A 17,290-nucleotide genomic window follows, 5' to 3' on the forward strand; every position below is an offset into this window, starting at 1 on the left:
AATGCTTCTGCTAAGTTTAATTTTGAGACCAATTATGTGTTGATGCCAACATAATGTTGGATCAAGGGTTAAGCCCAAAAAAGTTGGATTTTTCTGTGTGTTGTTCTGGTTTTTTCTTTAAGGCCAAAAAAGGTTGTTCACTGTTTTATTTGTATTTAATACCAATTCATTAGCAGTCAACCAATTTTGAATGAGAGTTTGATTTGATTTAGCATGTGCCAATGCTAGACTGCTACTAGGTTGTTTATTTATGATTGTAGTGTCATCAGCATAGAGGACGACATCCGCAGGTACACATTCACTCAAATCATTGATCATAATAATGAAAAGTATGGGGCCAAGCACTGACCCCTTGCGGGACACCACAATTTACATCTAGGCTGCTTGATTCCTTGTTGTTGCTTACTACATATTGTTTTGCGATTTTTCAGGTAACTTTGGAAAATTTTTAAGGCAGAGCCTTCAATTTTATAGTGCTGAAGTTTATTTACTAAAAGATCGTGAGACACACAGTCAAAGGCCTTGCTGAGGTCACAAAAGGTGACCGCAGCAAGCTTTTCTTCAAAGCAGCCTAGAATTTGTTCCACCAATTTTATTAAGGCATTGGCTGTAGAAAGACCTTTTCTAAAACCAAATTGTGAACTACAGATTAACTTGTTAAACTCCATGTAATGCATAAGCTGTTTTGCTGATTATAATTTCTATTACCTTAGATAAGGCAGGAACAATTGCAATAGGTCTAAAGTTGTTAAGTTGATCTTTTTTACCCTTTTTAAAAAACAGGAATCACCTTAGTAACCTTTAAAATGTTAGGAATTCACCTTGAGACAGACACTTATTAAATTAGAGCAGTAAGAGGAGTGATGTAACAGCAGATGGTATCTTTACCAGTCTGTTTGAGAAACCAAAATGATCTTTGCTTGACTTATTGGACAACTGTTTAACTACATTTAATACATCATTTTCAGAGACATCATTAAAACTAAAACAAGTTTACAGTCTCAGGAACATCTCTACGAACTAAAAAATCTAAAGCACAATGAGTTGTATTTTGACTAGGTCAGGGTCTGTTTGATTTCTTTTGAAACATTTACAAAATAATTATTAAATTCATCTGGAGTAAAAACATTATTATCAAACCTATGAGTTCCACTTGAACCCTTCTTAGACTTATTTACAATATTCCACAATGATTTAGTTTGGTTTTCTGAACACTTTATTTTTAACATATTTGCCTCCTTTTTTGGCTTCTCTTATTTTGTTCCTATAACATGCTTTAAGCCTATTATAACTAGTTCTAAAGAGATTGCAATTTTGCTGTTTCACACGCAGTCCCATTTTTAGCTAGTGAGTAGAGAAAGTCTCAGCCTATTCTTTATTTCTCCAAGTCCAGCAGTGTACCAATGTGTACCTCCTGTAGGCCTATTGGGTTTCTTAGTGTTTCCAGGGTTTATTCTAATATGTTTAGTAAAACTTATGTCATAATAATATTTAAAACTATTTACAAAGTTGTTAAAATTCTCATTAATACTTTCGTCAATAAAAACATCAGACCATAGCTTTCCTTACCTAACAGATACTTAAAAGGATTGATGGTTTTATCATTAATATTTGGCACATTTTTATAGACTAGACAAGGGTTTTGCTATTAAAATTTGAAACTAACTCTACATTTTTTAACAACAAAAAGTTGACCTAAGTGATCACTAACATGGAAGTTTCTTAAGCTAACATTTAACTGATCCCCAAAGGAAGTGAAAACATTGTCCTAAACAAGTGTTATGTCGAGTGGGTCAGTTATTGTGATTTTAAGTCCATACATGGAGCAAAGGTTAACAAAGTTTTCCGGCATTCTTGTCCTGGCCTTGAGGCGAAAAGTGAAGGTTGAAGTCTCCGCACACAATTGCGTTTCCACTTTTTTGATTAATATGGCTTAACACTTTTTCCATTATATCCATAAAATTGTCATAGTGGTCCATTTGGACTTCTGTACACATTAATTAAAACTAAGTTAGATCTACAAGTTCAATGCAGGCTAGTTCGCAATCCAGTTCAGTGGATAGGCTATTTATTTTTTCAATTACCTTTATATTGAGTGGTGGGTGAGAACCTAGAATATATGGCTACTCCACCGTGTATCCTTGAGGAGCGGCAGTAACCATAGGCTAATGAAAGGTTACCAATGTTAGAATATTCATTGAGTTCCTCAGAGGAAAGCCAATGTTCCGATAAACATAGTATATCTAGGTTCAAGTAATGGCCACTTTTCAATCAGCGAATGTTTGTTAGAAAGACACACTGCACATTTTGATGATAGAAATTAAAATAATGAGAGACACTCTGTACTTACCGAGTTCATCATGGTTTTTCCAGGGGCGTGGCACTTACTAAGTTTAAATTTTGCCCATGGTTGGAAGTTGGCAATAAGGCCTACAGTTTGCTCACCTTGAGATAAGCCAGACTATGATGGCAATAGGCCTACAGTTTGCTCACCTTGAGATAAGCCAGACTATGTTGGCAATAGGCCTACAGTTTGCTCACCTTGAGATAAGCCAGACTATGATGGCAATAGGCCTACAGTTTGCTCACCTTGAGATAAGCCAGACTATGATGGCAATAGGCCTACAGTTTACTCACCTTGAGATAAGCCAGACTATGATGGCAATAGGCCTACAGTTTGCTCACCTTGAGATAAGCCATGGTGAGCAGAGGTAGAAGGGTGAATGGAACCAAGTACAGCAGAGCTGGCTGTGCGGCCTTGAACACTTCGGATGAAACAGTCGCTGTCAGTAATCCCAAGAAGTAGCCGATCAGCGAACAGTGGAAGTAACTGTTTATCATTTTAACAAACATTATTATCATAATTAACAAGTTAACATAAATTGGGTTTTCTTCAAAAAATTTAAACACTGAAAGAAAATGTATTTGTTACGAATGTGATTCTTATACTTCACATTTATTGAGTTTATTTATGCCTGTACTTAAACAAATATGAATTAACAAACAAACACATAAGAGTCACTCTGAAGGTTCTGAGATACCGGTAGATAGTGCATATACACTAATCGTATCAGTCTTATCTCATTGTCCGAGCCCCTATCAACAACTTGGGTATATCAGTGTACTTATGTCGTTCAGAAAGATCAATTTTGTGAAGCCATGGAGTTTTCAAGAGAGCATTTTCGGGCTGTGATTTTAAAGTCGGTTTGCTCTAAAAGTGCACGTTGAAATTTCTGAAGCAATTACCTTTGGTTCTGAAGCACCATCCTGTGTTACTGTTTTCAGAACTTCAAAGGAACCATAATTCGCTTCAAGATGACAAACATTCAGGTAGGCCACATTTAGCTTGTTGGCTTATGGAAAACGCTGATCAGGAGTAACCTATGATCCAAGAGCACTGACACTGCTCTTATATAACGATTGAAGCTTCCCCAGGGATGACATCCACAGCAGTGTGAATAATATTGCATGACTTTTTAAGTCAGAAAAAATTTGTCAGCAATGAGATGAACATGTGAGAATCTCTAATTGCTTAATAATGGTGGTCATCAGACTATTTTCAAAATTGTTACTGGTGATGAGACGTAAATACCATTTTAAGACGTTCCACCTTAAAGAGAATGTCGAGTATGAGTGTTTGAAGATGAGCAACTTTCCACAATGGTCAAGAAACAATGATCAGAGAAGAAAGTAATGTACGCTGTTTTCTTCAGGAGTACAGAACTAGTGAAGACTATTAAGCTGGAGGGACAAAGGACTGTCACAGCAAGTTGGTACACTGAACAACGCTTGCAAGAAGTTCTTGAGGACTTTAACATTAAGGGTTTAATTTTGCATCACAACAATGCCTCTTCTCACCACACTGCGGAAAAAAGTTTGATGTTTTTAGCATACAAGGAATCAAAGTGATGGACCACTTCTCTTATTAACTTAATTTTGCTATGAGCAACTTCTGGTTATTCTCCAATCTGAAGAAACATTTTGCATAGTCATTGCTTTCCTTCGGGAGCCAAAATTGATGATGAGATTCATAAATCTTTTGACTTCATTCCAAAAATTGAGTAGTTGAGTGCTTTCAATTAATGGAAAATCTGACATCAAAAGTGCGTTGACCCTATAGGTGACGTTGATCAAGCATAATGTTTGGTAAATTTAGCACAAAATCTCTTCTTATACCGTATCTCAAAACTTTCAGAGTGACCCTTGTATAATTAATTCATATAGTAAATTTAAAATCACGGCTGCAGCACTAATCACATAAAAGTACACTTATAGAATTAAGTCATGTCAAATAAGCTACTACAAAAACTGACCTCAGTTTATTTAAGTGCTTTGGAGGAGGAACACCAGTTTCCCCCAGGTGTAACAACTGAGATTTCTTATATGCATCGTAACGGAGTACGAAACACAGCAACAATCCTGGCATCACCTGCACACAAACATTTTGTTTTATTATACTGGATAAAATTCTAACTTATGCTAACTTAATTAATCATTATAGCGTTTATATCATAGTAATTCTTAAGTTCTTTTCAGGCATCATCAAAAAAGGCTTTACCTGTGAAGGGAAAATGTAATTGACTGTGTGTTTCAGACTGCTTCCTAGCCTTCCATACTAACAAAAATTCAAAAAAACCTGTGTATTTCCCTTATTTAATTAATATGATTATTTTTTGTGTTGTCTCAATCTGTATACACACGCCATTGTTTTTCTTTATATTATGTATATAATATAATATTAAAAATATACATTTTAAGTTTTTATATGAATTATTTACTTATGGATGTTTTAGTGTAAAAACATTATTTCAAGCTTTCTATATTTTACTGTTTAAAGAAACTGAATTAAAATGTTGAAAACTCACTTTTCAAGGCTCTATTACAGCAAAAGGGCCACTAGCCAAAGCTCTTCTATGTAACAAAAGGTTGCTTTCAGATATGATTAGTGCCTTAATATTGATGACAATTATGTAGAGAATTAGATAAAAGTGTAGGCTTTCATATCAAAATAAAACTGTTACAAAAAGTTTACTTGATTTTTTAATATATTAAAACGATGCTTACTTACTAAACATGTCTCATATGGTTTAAAAAGGAAACAGCTAAAACTGAACCAGCTTTTAAGATGTTATAGTTAATTTTTAAACCAATACCTACAGCGATAGCAGCTACTAAGCGAAGTCATAACACGAAGCACTCAGGACATAGGTTCAGCGTCCAGACCAAACTGGTAAACCTTTCATTATCTACCTACCACCTCAACCTTATAACGACAAAGTAATAACAAAATCCCTTCTTTTCAACTAACATAAGAGAATCGTTGAAACAGTTACATACAAAATGTAGTTAAGGTGTGATAAGTTGAAACTTACAATATCCCCTAGGCCCAGCATGGAGAAGTGGCCTGTGTTGTGCAAACTCGGGAATACCAGTTTGCCCGGCAATGAGAGTTTGGGTGCTTCTTTAACCACCCCACCGATGTGTAGCTTCCGAGCTACTAGGCCAACAGGGTTCTCTGCTGGTCTCGTCGCCACCTTCAACATCATCATCATCATTTTACATTATTCATTCATCATCATTCATTTATTAATTTGTTTGTGTATACAGTTACCATAAGGTAGAAAATTAATGGAAGAGTCAAAATAATGTGATGTAAAGAGGTAAATGTGTGTGGCAAAAAACTGGAGTAAGAATATAGAAAGACAAAGAACAATGGAAAGGTCTACCAACTATTTTTGGGGGCCGGTATTCCAAAATTCTGAGTTGCCTCATGTCAATACGTTTTGAAAAAAAAAAATACAGTATAAAATTATTTCATAATATACACCAAAACAGCTTAGCGGACTTATTCAAGTACAGTTTTATTTATTTTCATACAACTAAGATTGAAGAAGATGGTTGTGTTGATTTCACTTAACCCATTGCGGATCACTGACGAGCCCAGCTCGTCACGCAGCGGCCGGGCCTAACGGCACGATGACAAGCTCAGGTCGCAAAAGCGGTCTGCTTTTAAATTTCCCTCCAAATAGTTCTGTTAATGTCTGATAGATCGGGCGATCGTCTTCACTTGTGAACTAAGAATGTTTAACAACGGTCTACGTTTAGAGTTTTCAAAATTTTTTATAAATATCCTACAGATCGCAGTCGTATGTCGAAGTTGAAAAATCATTCATATGAGTTTACTCTCTGCTTTTTAGCGCTTCTGATTGGGTGTTTTCCTCAGTTGTTATTATAATACTTTTGAGGTTAGTGACACAGAACTAAACAACGCAGAAGTACATGTCAGCGGGTTTAGTCTAGACAATGACTGGATGTTGTAATCGCTTCGCCCGAGCCGCTTTATTTAGACTATGATTCAGACATCATCCCTGCCACCCTGGAACCTTGCTCGCGTGTTATTGTTCGTACATCACGGATACCTCAGCAGGCCCATGTTCCATCTGAACGAATACCTTCACAGCTGAATTTTCTAGTATACAATAGCGAGCGATAAGATGTGGCGCACCATTGCTGTTCGTTCGGCCGCTGACCGTAAATTAATTCGTGTCCGCTGGTGCCCGCGCGCCAAAACAATACGATCCGCAATGGGTTAACCCTGGAACTGGCCATAGTTTTTCCCAAAATGGCAGGCACTTTTTAGTGATTTTGTAAGGGTTTTGTATTTTAATCACTGCTCATCTATTTTTTAAGATAAAAACATTTTAAAAACATCAATATCTTTAGAAATAAATGTAGTTTCCCAAAAAAAATATTAAAAATTGAATCATTTAATGTATTTTTATTTTTTTACAGATTAAAGTAAAAATATTAGTAAAGAATAAATTTTTCTCAAAATGTATAGCACCCTCTCAGGTAATATGAAATTTTGTAGAATAATTCTAAAATATACAAAAGTTTGCTTATATACCTCAATTACAAATTACAAGAAAAAATGTAGGTAAAAGAAGTTTATTGATACTTTTGAATAATATATCTATAAAAACTACAAAATCTGAAAAAAGTTTGTATAGTACTATTATGTATACCATTGTGACATTTGGAATCTATTGGATGAACATATATTTGTTTCTAAGAGATAAATATATGTAGAAGAGAAAAATATGATATTTATAGAAGTTTACATTGTATAAGATATTGTTATATAGCAACAAACTTTTTTTTACTTTTTACAAAAGTCAAAATTTTGAAATAAATGCCTAACTTTTTTAGCTAACAATTCTCTTTTCATCCAAAAATTATTTATAAAGATAGTACGTTTATTGACGTTTACAAAAATGTACAATAATGTATTTTTATCTCTATTATTTTTTTGTTAAAAAAATAAAACAAGCGATGGTCATAGAAATAAAAAGCTAATACCTTCAGAAAAAGTAAAAAAACTTTATTGTCTAAAATACATGAATATCCTTTTATAATAAAATACCTTTGCAAAAATTTAAATCAAAATTTATTGTCTACAAAATAATAAAACACTGAACCTACGTGAATATAGAATTATTTCCAGTTTCACCAAAATCCAACCTATTCACTAAAACTTAACCTAACCTCTACATTTTTCACTTCCCTAATTAAAAAAAAAAAACACTAAATAAACTTTTATTTATACACAGTAAATAAGGAAAAGTCCAAAATATCCAAATAAATAGCAAACAATACACTAATACCGGCAATGGCGTAATAACAACAAAGAAATCAACATGGTAACCAAGTGATGCGTTGTTCTTCTCTACTGGCTGAGTCGGTGATTGCGCAACAGAACAAAAATAAAATACTAGTTCATAGTCTTCGTTGAAGATAATGTTGCTTAGAGCAATACTTCTTTTTTGTTTTGATATGATTTAATATTTCCAGACAACGATAAAGTAACAAAAATAACAAAATTTAATGAAGCTATTTTCGACGCATTAGGCATTTTCGGATTTTACAAAACACGAGCTTTTCAAACGCTTATTTTATAAACATTTATTTTCCTACTGGCTATTGAAAAGATGTTTCTGAAAGCCAAGAATACACTGTTTTCAATGACGACACTTACGATCGTGTAGAACGTAAACTAACGATAGGAAAATTTCTACAAACATACAGTAATTTTAGCGTGTTCGGAAATTATGCAAACAAATAGCAATCGGAAATGTGAACATCCAAGTTTAGAATTTTATAATGAAAAATTTAACGTAACTATAGAATGTTTTATGATATAATATGAAACCTTGGATCTTTATCTTTAGATTTACGTATGTTTTACTTCAAACAAAGTAAAAATAGACTTGCTGTGACAGATCATATTAAGACATAGTTAATGCGTCGAAAATAGCTTAGTGCCATTTTAAAACTGTAGTTAATGCGTCGATAATCGCTTAAAGCCAGTTGGAGGGTTAAGAAACATACCAAAGTCTAACGTTAAGACAGTTTTTATTTTTACTGGGATATGGCAACTGATTTTAAACAAATTGGAGTGGTTTTATTCTTATAAATAAAAATGATGGCCACAAAAAGGTTTTTCATATTTGACATTTTTTATACAATTTTTGTTTCAATTCTAAATGTATCAAAATACACCAAATTATCTATCTTACGTTGCACTAATTACTTCAGAACGTACACGGGAATAAATAATGAACGTACCTTGACCATAACGTTCGTATTGAAGATGTACGATGAGAAAAACACCCAGAAGACATCGTAGATGAGGAGTCCCGTGAGCAGCAAAGTCGAAACTTTCAGGCTTGGCAGACGCACAAACGCGATGAAGGCAACGCACAGCCCCATCCCCATAGCTGTAAAACATGATATTAACTAAATTTTCATAACATTTTTTGTAGTCATTGTAGTCTAATGAATTACAAAACCTTGATTTCATGCAGGTTTCGAGAGTGGTAGTCATTACACCTAACAAAGATGATGAGATACAAACAAGTGTGTCTGTTCTAAAGATTAAGCAACTAAGCTGTTTAAAAGTGTAGTGCCAAAATGGTGTTTTAGAATCTGTTTTTGGCCTTAAAGATTATTCAAGCTTAAAGAACGTTTTGAGGAGAATTCTTAAGTTGCTATCATCTGGTTTTACAGGAGAAGTGATAGCTGATTTTCTTAACGTAAAAGGTTCTTGGTTGACATTTGCTATAGTATACAAATCATAAAATCAATGTGATATAATTTAGAACTCAATGTTATTGATTTTGTTTCATTGGGAACGATTATGTGACAAGAAATAATGTTAGATGTAGAAAGTATTGTTAAGCCAGCCATTGTAATTACTTGTTTTAAGTATTATGACTGTAGTAGTACTGTAGTATTATGATATTTCAAGTATTTATCTGTTGATGTAAATATTTTTGTGTTGCTCTTGGAAGTATAATAAATGAATACTGTTCCATACAATTTATTTTATTTGTAAATAAATTACTTTACGTTGTAAAATCAGAATAACAATATAAACCTGTGTAATCTACATTGTTTATAGTTTAATTTAGTAAGCTCTACATTACATATCATACTTCATAGTTACAATACAAGTGTTGTGTTATTGTTCACACTAGATTCAAATCCTTAAAGTCAAAGAAGCCTTGGGCTTCATGTTTAATGTTTAATACACACAAAATTATTTTTCATAATTTATTTTCTGTGCTTCATAAACTCTGAACAGAACCAAAGTTTTACTTTCAAATCAATTCTATAACGACTTTTAAGATAAATAATACGGTGATAAATATATCACTTTCAAATTTATAAAAGAAAATTTTTATAATTTCCAAAATGTTCAAGTTAACTTAGAAAAGGGATGGTTCTCAATTTCGTAGGTAATGATCGAATGATAGGTGCTCTAAGCGATTTGAAATACTCCAACGGGCAAACAGACAACACTATGACAAGATCTCACTCACCATCCATGAGTAGCCAGTGGCCTGTGAGGACCCAGATACAAACGATGAACAGTGCCAAGGAGAAGGAGAAGAGCTCCGCACCGGTGAAACGTCCGCAGATGCCAAATGATATTCTGCACATCAAACAAATTCACATCAGTTAACAAATGCTTATACAGAATATTTCAGACCACTTAATATTATGTGATATTAATTAATGTATCATAACAGATAGGGGCACAATAAGAGAAGAGATAGGAAACAGAATATGGTAGAGTGGAAAGTTTTTCAATATGGTGAAGAAGATTGTGTGGAGTTGGAACATTGGGAAAGAATCAAAAGTATTGATGTATAACTCTTATTTCCAACCAATTTTATTATATGGAGCAGAGACGTGGACGTGGACTAAAAATGATTTAAGCAGATTGCAAGCTGCAGAAATGAGATTTTTAAGAGGGATAGAGAAGACTACAAGAAGAGATAGAATAAGGAACGAAATAACCAGAGAAAGATTGAAGGTAGTTTCACTGCAAGAGACAATGGAAAGAAGAAGAATACAGTGGATGGGGCATGTGAAGAGGATGGGAGATAATAGAATGCCTAGAATAGCACTGGAGAAGGAGGAAAGAGGAAGAAGACCAAGAGGAAGACCGAGAGGAAGATGGGAGGACCAAGTGTGGAAAGACATAGAGAGAAGGAGACTACAGAAAATGCAGGTGGAGGAAGAGGAGACCTGGAATGACAGACAAAAGTGGAGGAGGCTGTGTACGACGACCCGTGATAACGGAAACGTCAGATGATGATGATGATGATTAATTAATGTAGTGAATAAAGATTTTTTTTATTTTTGACCTCTTAAATGCCTAACTACTTGTAAAGAGACATTGTAAACTTCTACTTGATACCAATAAATACAGTTTATTTCACACAGAATAGTCATGGTTAGAAAAAAATACTTTTAATGTGAAACTTATACAGTTTTGTATGGCTTTTAACTTGGGAGGGGGAAGCCCCCACCTTTACTATTTAAAATTTTGAGTTATGGTTATAGTTATTTAAAACTCTATATTTTCAAAACAGAACATTTTAAAGTGGAAAAAAATTTTTGAAAAATACAGCCATGCATGGTATTATTTGAAAGCTTGAAATGATACCATATTTTGTTATGAAATGTTTTAAAAATATTCATTTTGATGCGGGTTCATATTACAGTAGTAGGAATTAAAAAAACTGTTTTGTTTTATACTTAGACCGTCATTTTGAAACAAATGGAGATAACATAATTTTTTTCTAGGCAAAATTGTTTAGGATGAAAATAAAGACCTTTATAATTGTGTAAATGTACATGACGTAATTGCATTTCAAGGATTTGAGGTTCAAACATTGGACCCTCTGTTTTTGGGACACTCTGTATTTTTACAGAGTTTATATAAATTATTTTAAACAAATTCTTTAGGGCCGATTTTGTGGTGAATCCGTTGAAACTAAAGCTCTGCAGTTAGCTGTTTGGTCGTTAAGACATTGAGACGGGTGGGTGGTCTGAAAAAATGCCCAATACAGTAATTTTAGTTTTTATTTTACAAAGGAGAGAATGTGTATTGAGATTAAAGAGTACCCCTTCATCTGAATGCAGCACACACTGGTAAAACAATGTTTAATAAGAACATGGTAGACTATCAAAAGTTACAAAGCGTTATGTTTACAGACTATATTTTTTTATCTTTACAATATTAAGGCAGTCTTACTCTATTTACATTTTATTCATCTTGTTTGCAGCAAAACATTGATTTTTAATCTTGACAAGTATCCTGTACATGATGGCAATCGTTTTACTGCCAACAGTGGTTAGTTAATTTTGCAAACATGTTATATAAAAATGAAGCAAATTTAAATGTACCAATCTGATTTGATGAAATAAGAAGGAAAATAAATTTAAACAATGCAGCTATAACCCTTACAATAAATTTTTTATTTAGAGAGAGTAAAAACATCATAAAGTTCAAACAAGATACTCACTTGTTACCATCTGAACACGGACGAATGATATACTGGCACATCGGCAACAGTAGGAATGCCAATGCAACTGTCGCAATAACTGAAACAAAATGAGTTCATGTTATATTGCAAAATTCTGTTAACTTCACAATTCTTCCAATGTCAAAAACCAACTTTGAACAAAGAAATTATTTCAATCGTTAGGGTGAGTGTTGTATAGTTAAATGATGCAGTTTTCTAATCAGAACACCAAAAATACACAAAGTAACCTGTTTCACCAAAGGTCTGCTTTCTGCTATATTACGTTACTGTCAGTTTTGAATATTCTCCAGAATATTTTTAGCAGTTTCTATCATTTAACCCTATGTAAATTAGGCCCTATGCTATAAGGCAGTATTTATAATTTGTCCTAGGAGCTCATATGGTCAGCTCTACTGGCCGCTGCCATTTTGTAGGAAGAACGGATTAATTTTTGCCGTAATATTATCTCAGCTCATAAGTAAAGCCGTAAATTTTAAATTAGCTTATTATTGTTCTCTAAACATTAACGAATGAAGCATAGTGAGCCTACACACTAAAGTGATAGAAACTTAGAAAATTGTACTAGAAGACAATTGTGTGCTAACTATTCTTAACTACACATAAGTATGTATTTTTAAAAGTTTTATTCCGTAAAAAATGTAAAGACTGAGAAAAATGTAAAATAGTTTATGTCTGAGTATAAAATAACTGTAAAGGCCTACTTTTTAACATTTATTTACATATCTTTTTCAACAATATATGTATAAGAGTTTAATTTCCCAAATTCATGTTGATCTTTGTATACATTTTATATTTTAAAGTTATTTTTAAAATTATTTTTAGTTTCTTCTTTAAACATTTTAAATCACTATGCAAATAGCGCGGTGTAAATTGAAAATTAATTTCGATCTGTGGAGGCAGACAACAAATATGGCTGCCGAGCTGTTAATGAATAAAAGTAGCGCGGCCATCTGTACTGGCCATACGAGTTGCGAGGATAAACTACGGCAAAACTAACGCGAGCTGTCTGTAACCTTGGTGTGGCCAATGTTGCTTGCCTTTCGAGCGCAAAAGGGTTAAGGAAATAATCGCTCATTCAAAGAACTGAAAATTGAAAATAATTCTATTAAAATTGGTATCAATTAGTGTTAGGTCACTTACTTGCTGTACATATTGCAAACAGCATCTGCATTGAGTCGAAGAAGAAAAACATCACCAGAAGGGATATGGAAGCTCCGAGCGGTAGGCATAAAGCTTGCATTGTGTCTAGTGTTTGAACATCTGAAAACAGTTACGAAGAACAATGTAGGAGTTGAAATTATTCAAAAAGTCAAATGTTACGTGTAGGCTACCACAATCTATAACCAATTAAGTGTGTGAATGCTAATTAGAGAATAATATAACAGTAAGGAAATTTTATATACTAACTTTTATTCTAGTTAGTTATCTAACAGTAACTTACTATTATCACAACCTGTACTTGCAGACGTAGCTATGCCTGATAACAGGCCTTTAGCTCTCTCTTTCTCTCTTTCTTTTTCTCTCTCTCTTGCTTCTTGCTCCATGTTCAGAGATCTATGAAAAATGTCAATACTAAGTAAAAAAACCTTCACTATAAGTAAAGCAACTTGAAAAGAGATCACCAATACATTTTATATTCTGTAGCCAACAATTAATAGTGAAATAGCCAACTATTCACATTTAAAACTGGTTCGGCATTTAATATTTTTTTACCACAACATTTACAGGCAAGTCTTCAAAAGCTTTCACTAAATACTACTCCTTCACTTTTCATTAATAACAAATTAATTTTTTTAGCAGTAACCAGTAATTAATTTAAATTATTATTATCATTTCATTGTTTTATGTAAATTAGTAGAGATGTTGATAAATTGGTTAAGAAGTTATTAACACATTGGAGTCTGGCTTGCTATTTGCTGTTTTTATAGCCTGGTCTGCATAAATTAATTGGTTTTTTCCGATTTTTATTTTTAGAAAACTGTTAAATATTATGTATATGATATTATATTTTCTTGAAAGTTCTATCTTTCCTCTTTAAATTGATATGCAAAACTGTATTCCTATAAAATCTAATTAATTTTTAAACAAATTTCAAAACTTATCTTTTTTGAAGAAAAATAAAAACTCCCGCATGTCTTGTGTTACTTGAAAACTAACTTTTGAATAAATAAAACAAGTAATTTTTAAAGGCATTTACTATATACATATTTACAAATAATTTTAATTGCCAAAAAAATTTCAAATGCTAAAAAAATTATTGTTGTCGTAGACAGACTGACGACGCGCCAGGCCACGTCAGTGGATAAACAAAAGCCTCAAGCGGGTATGACGTAGTAGCGCCTAGCGGAATTTTTCTGAACTAACCATCAAAGCTGGCTTTCTAATGCAGCAGACGGCACTCGAATATCACTCGAGCAACTCCGTATATCAATCGGCAAAGCTGTGCTCGAGTCACGCTCGAGCGCCAGCCGGGGGTTTAAACAATGGCGCTCGAGTCTGGCTCGAGCGTAGACTCGAATGTATTAAACAACAAGTAAGATGTAGAAGGAGAATATTACAAACCAGATTAAGAATAAGCGAGTTCTGCAGGACAGACAGCTTACCATTCAGCAAGATGACATGTGGAGTCAACTCTAGCAGTACAAGAGGATAATTAAGCATCTACGGACACTCTATAAAATCATTTTTTACTTTGTAAGCAGTAGAGAAACGAGTTGAAACCATACAAATTCTCGGAGTCAAGTGAAAGAAGTTAAAGAAGCTATTACTCTTTGCATGCTAAATAAAATCCTACAAACTATAGAAACAGACAATGCTAGATTATTAAAAAAAATAAAAAGTATTTTTCGTACAGTTAAAGTTATGCTATCATATGCTAATGCTTTGTATAACATCAGTTCTGAGCAATCACTGCATGATTGAGGCTATTCCTCTGCAGCGTAGAAGAGGGCTGCAGCTTCAGCATACTCACAGCACACCAGCTATTGTTTTCCCCTCCGCTCAAGCAGCAAAAACGAAGCTGTTGACGTGAATATAAGGCAATAGAAGTGTGTAAAAGAATTTTTTCCTGCGTTCAGACATTTTATAAACGGAACTATATCCATAACACGTTCGGCACAGTTCTACCATGATGGATTACCCATTTGTCACATGGGAAGGGTTAAGTAAGTCATTTTACGATAGTAGTGGAGAAGTTACACCAGTTGTGCATTTAACTCAAATAGGCTACATTACCGTACCTCAATCACAGACTTTTAATGATCACCTATAAATGCAGGAAATATGCAGGGTTCAAACAGAAAACTATGATGGTTACATCCGAACATGAAGTATTGCCATTCCCCAAATACTAGACATCTGGGGCATGAATGCACTCCAAGGTGAATGTAGGAATTGTACATACCTCGGTATTCTTGATTTTCACAGTTCACAGAAGATAAATGACCAAAAATACCTAACCTGTGCTGATACCCCATGATCATAGCTCAACTCGGCAATTAAAAGATCATAGCTTCAAGTCAAAAAATTGACCAAGACTCAATCTAAAGGCCAATACTTTGAGTAACGGCTCTAAAAATAACATTCACAGCGAGGCACAACAAAATTAATCACTCTGACTTACACCAATAGGATAATACCATGAACTGTTCCATTGGACCCTCTTACGTCAAAAATTATTGGATATGCTCATGGACAGTTCTCATATAATTAAGATAAGATCATTTTGAAACCACAGCAACCATAATTCTACCAAAAAATTAGCAATGGCAAAATGGCTCACAATGTCAGTTTATCAGGTCACGCTAGGCCCAATCCTTTACTATTAAAAATTTAGCACTCCTTCTAATTAATCATAAGTCCTGGTTTATTAAATAATTAACTTCATCCTTTTACTTTTGATACATTACTGATTAGAACAATTCACATAATAAATAAGCTTACACGCAAGCAATCCAATTGATGAAGTTATCTTACTGCTACAAACCCAGATCACAAAAGACTGACCCAATCTTTATAAACGTGGAATTGTGCAGAGAAAACGTGTACGGATATGTTTATATTACAACCAGTCATTCGTAATACTTGTGAAATTAACAGAACAAAATAGACTTAAGGCAACCTAACTCAATGTAAACTGCAATGCTTAGAAATTATCACACTTTCATAGCTGGCTTGAAATTTTTTGAATTAAAATGAGAATAAGGTGGAATTGAATAGCTTTTTTAAAACAGCAGCTATATAAGAGAACATAGAATGTGATATTGCAATGACACTAAATTTTATATGATGATCCAATAAACCACAGAAGTAAATCAATGGCTTAATATCAACTTAGACTGAAGGTAAGTTTTCATCTAACGTTTATCGTTTATTTAAATCCCAGTCTGCATGGAAACTCCTTTAGGAAATAGCATTTTCAGGTGTTTCATATACAATAAACAATTTAATACAGATACATTTTCTTTCACTTAAACAAATACCTAAATAATGAAGCTTTACAGAAAATCTCTTACCTGAAACTTCCGTAGACTATGAGGAGAATGGAGATGAGAAATGTGGATACTCTTGACGAGTCCATGATGGAATATGCCCTGGAAATAAAATTTCACTTATTTTACAAATATTAATACGATTTGAATTTTATCAGAAATGTACTTTTACAAAATAGCAACAACCCCTACGGATTAAAAACTCTGAAAATTTAAATGCGTTCTTATTTTAGTTTTCCAATCCATTTTTCAAGCATAATCAAAACTGGAAAACCCTAACTAAGAGTTTAACCTTGGTCCCTAACAATTTAACATTATTTTCGGCATTTTGTTTAGAGAGAAGCATAATTTTTCTCAGGTGAGGTGGTTTTAATAATTGTTAATGTTGTCTAAGTCAGGTGCTGCACAAAGTGAAGAGGAGAATAGGCTATCAAATTAAAAAATTACAAGAACAAAAAGAAATATATTTATTTCAAAACAATTATTATAAAGAAATGGAAGCTTTTTTATTTATTGCTTTAGCTAACCATGCTATCTGTTTTTTTAAGTATTTGTCTCCAACAAGAATTATATGAATTTGTCTGTACAGTAGAGTCCCGTTAATCCGACCTAATTGGGACCGAGCCCTATTCGGATTATGTGATTGTTCGGATTAGCCAGAATTACAGAAAAAATACGGTTTTAAACTTGAGATGGGTCTATTTTTTTATAGAATTATCAACATTGTTTATTAAAACATGTTTTCTGACTGTTGCATTGTATTTCTTGACAAATAAACGTGTTTGCGAATACTAAGCACATTTACCGTATTTAGTGTGAGAGTTCTATTGTTAAGCAATGTGAGCGTACTGGATATTGTACGGGTCCACGCGTTCAATAGTTGCACGAAACTACGCGTCATCC

General features: G+C 33.5%; 1 protein-coding gene across 1 annotated transcript in view; it reads right to left on the bottom strand.

The window, feature by feature from the left end:
- LOC124368867 (signal peptide peptidase-like 3) overlaps window positions 1-17,290 on the bottom strand; it is a 48,373-nt gene that overhangs the window by 5,334 nt on the left and 25,749 nt on the right. The window contains exons 3-11 of the mRNA XM_046826331.1: window positions 16,412-16,489; window positions 13,339-13,451; window positions 13,038-13,157; window positions 11,877-11,955; window positions 9,882-9,994; window positions 8,626-8,777; window positions 5,373-5,534; window positions 4,314-4,429; window positions 2,686-2,830 (exon numbers count right to left, since the gene is read on the bottom strand). Coding sequence (XP_046682287.1) covers window positions 2,686-2,830; window positions 4,314-4,429; window positions 5,373-5,534; window positions 8,626-8,777; window positions 9,882-9,994; window positions 11,877-11,955; window positions 13,038-13,157; window positions 13,339-13,451; window positions 16,412-16,489 — 1,078 coding nt within the window. The remainder of the gene's footprint in view (window positions 1-2,685; window positions 2,831-4,313; window positions 4,430-5,372; window positions 5,535-8,625; window positions 8,778-9,881; window positions 9,995-11,876; window positions 11,956-13,037; window positions 13,158-13,338; window positions 13,452-16,411; window positions 16,490-17,290) is intronic.

The sequence above is a fragment of the Homalodisca vitripennis genome, chromosome X (assembly GCF_021130785.1).
Source record: "Homalodisca vitripennis isolate AUS2020 chromosome X, UT_GWSS_2.1, whole genome shotgun sequence".
NCBI classification, from domain to species: Eukaryota; Metazoa; Arthropoda; class Insecta; order Hemiptera; family Cicadellidae; genus Homalodisca; species Homalodisca vitripennis.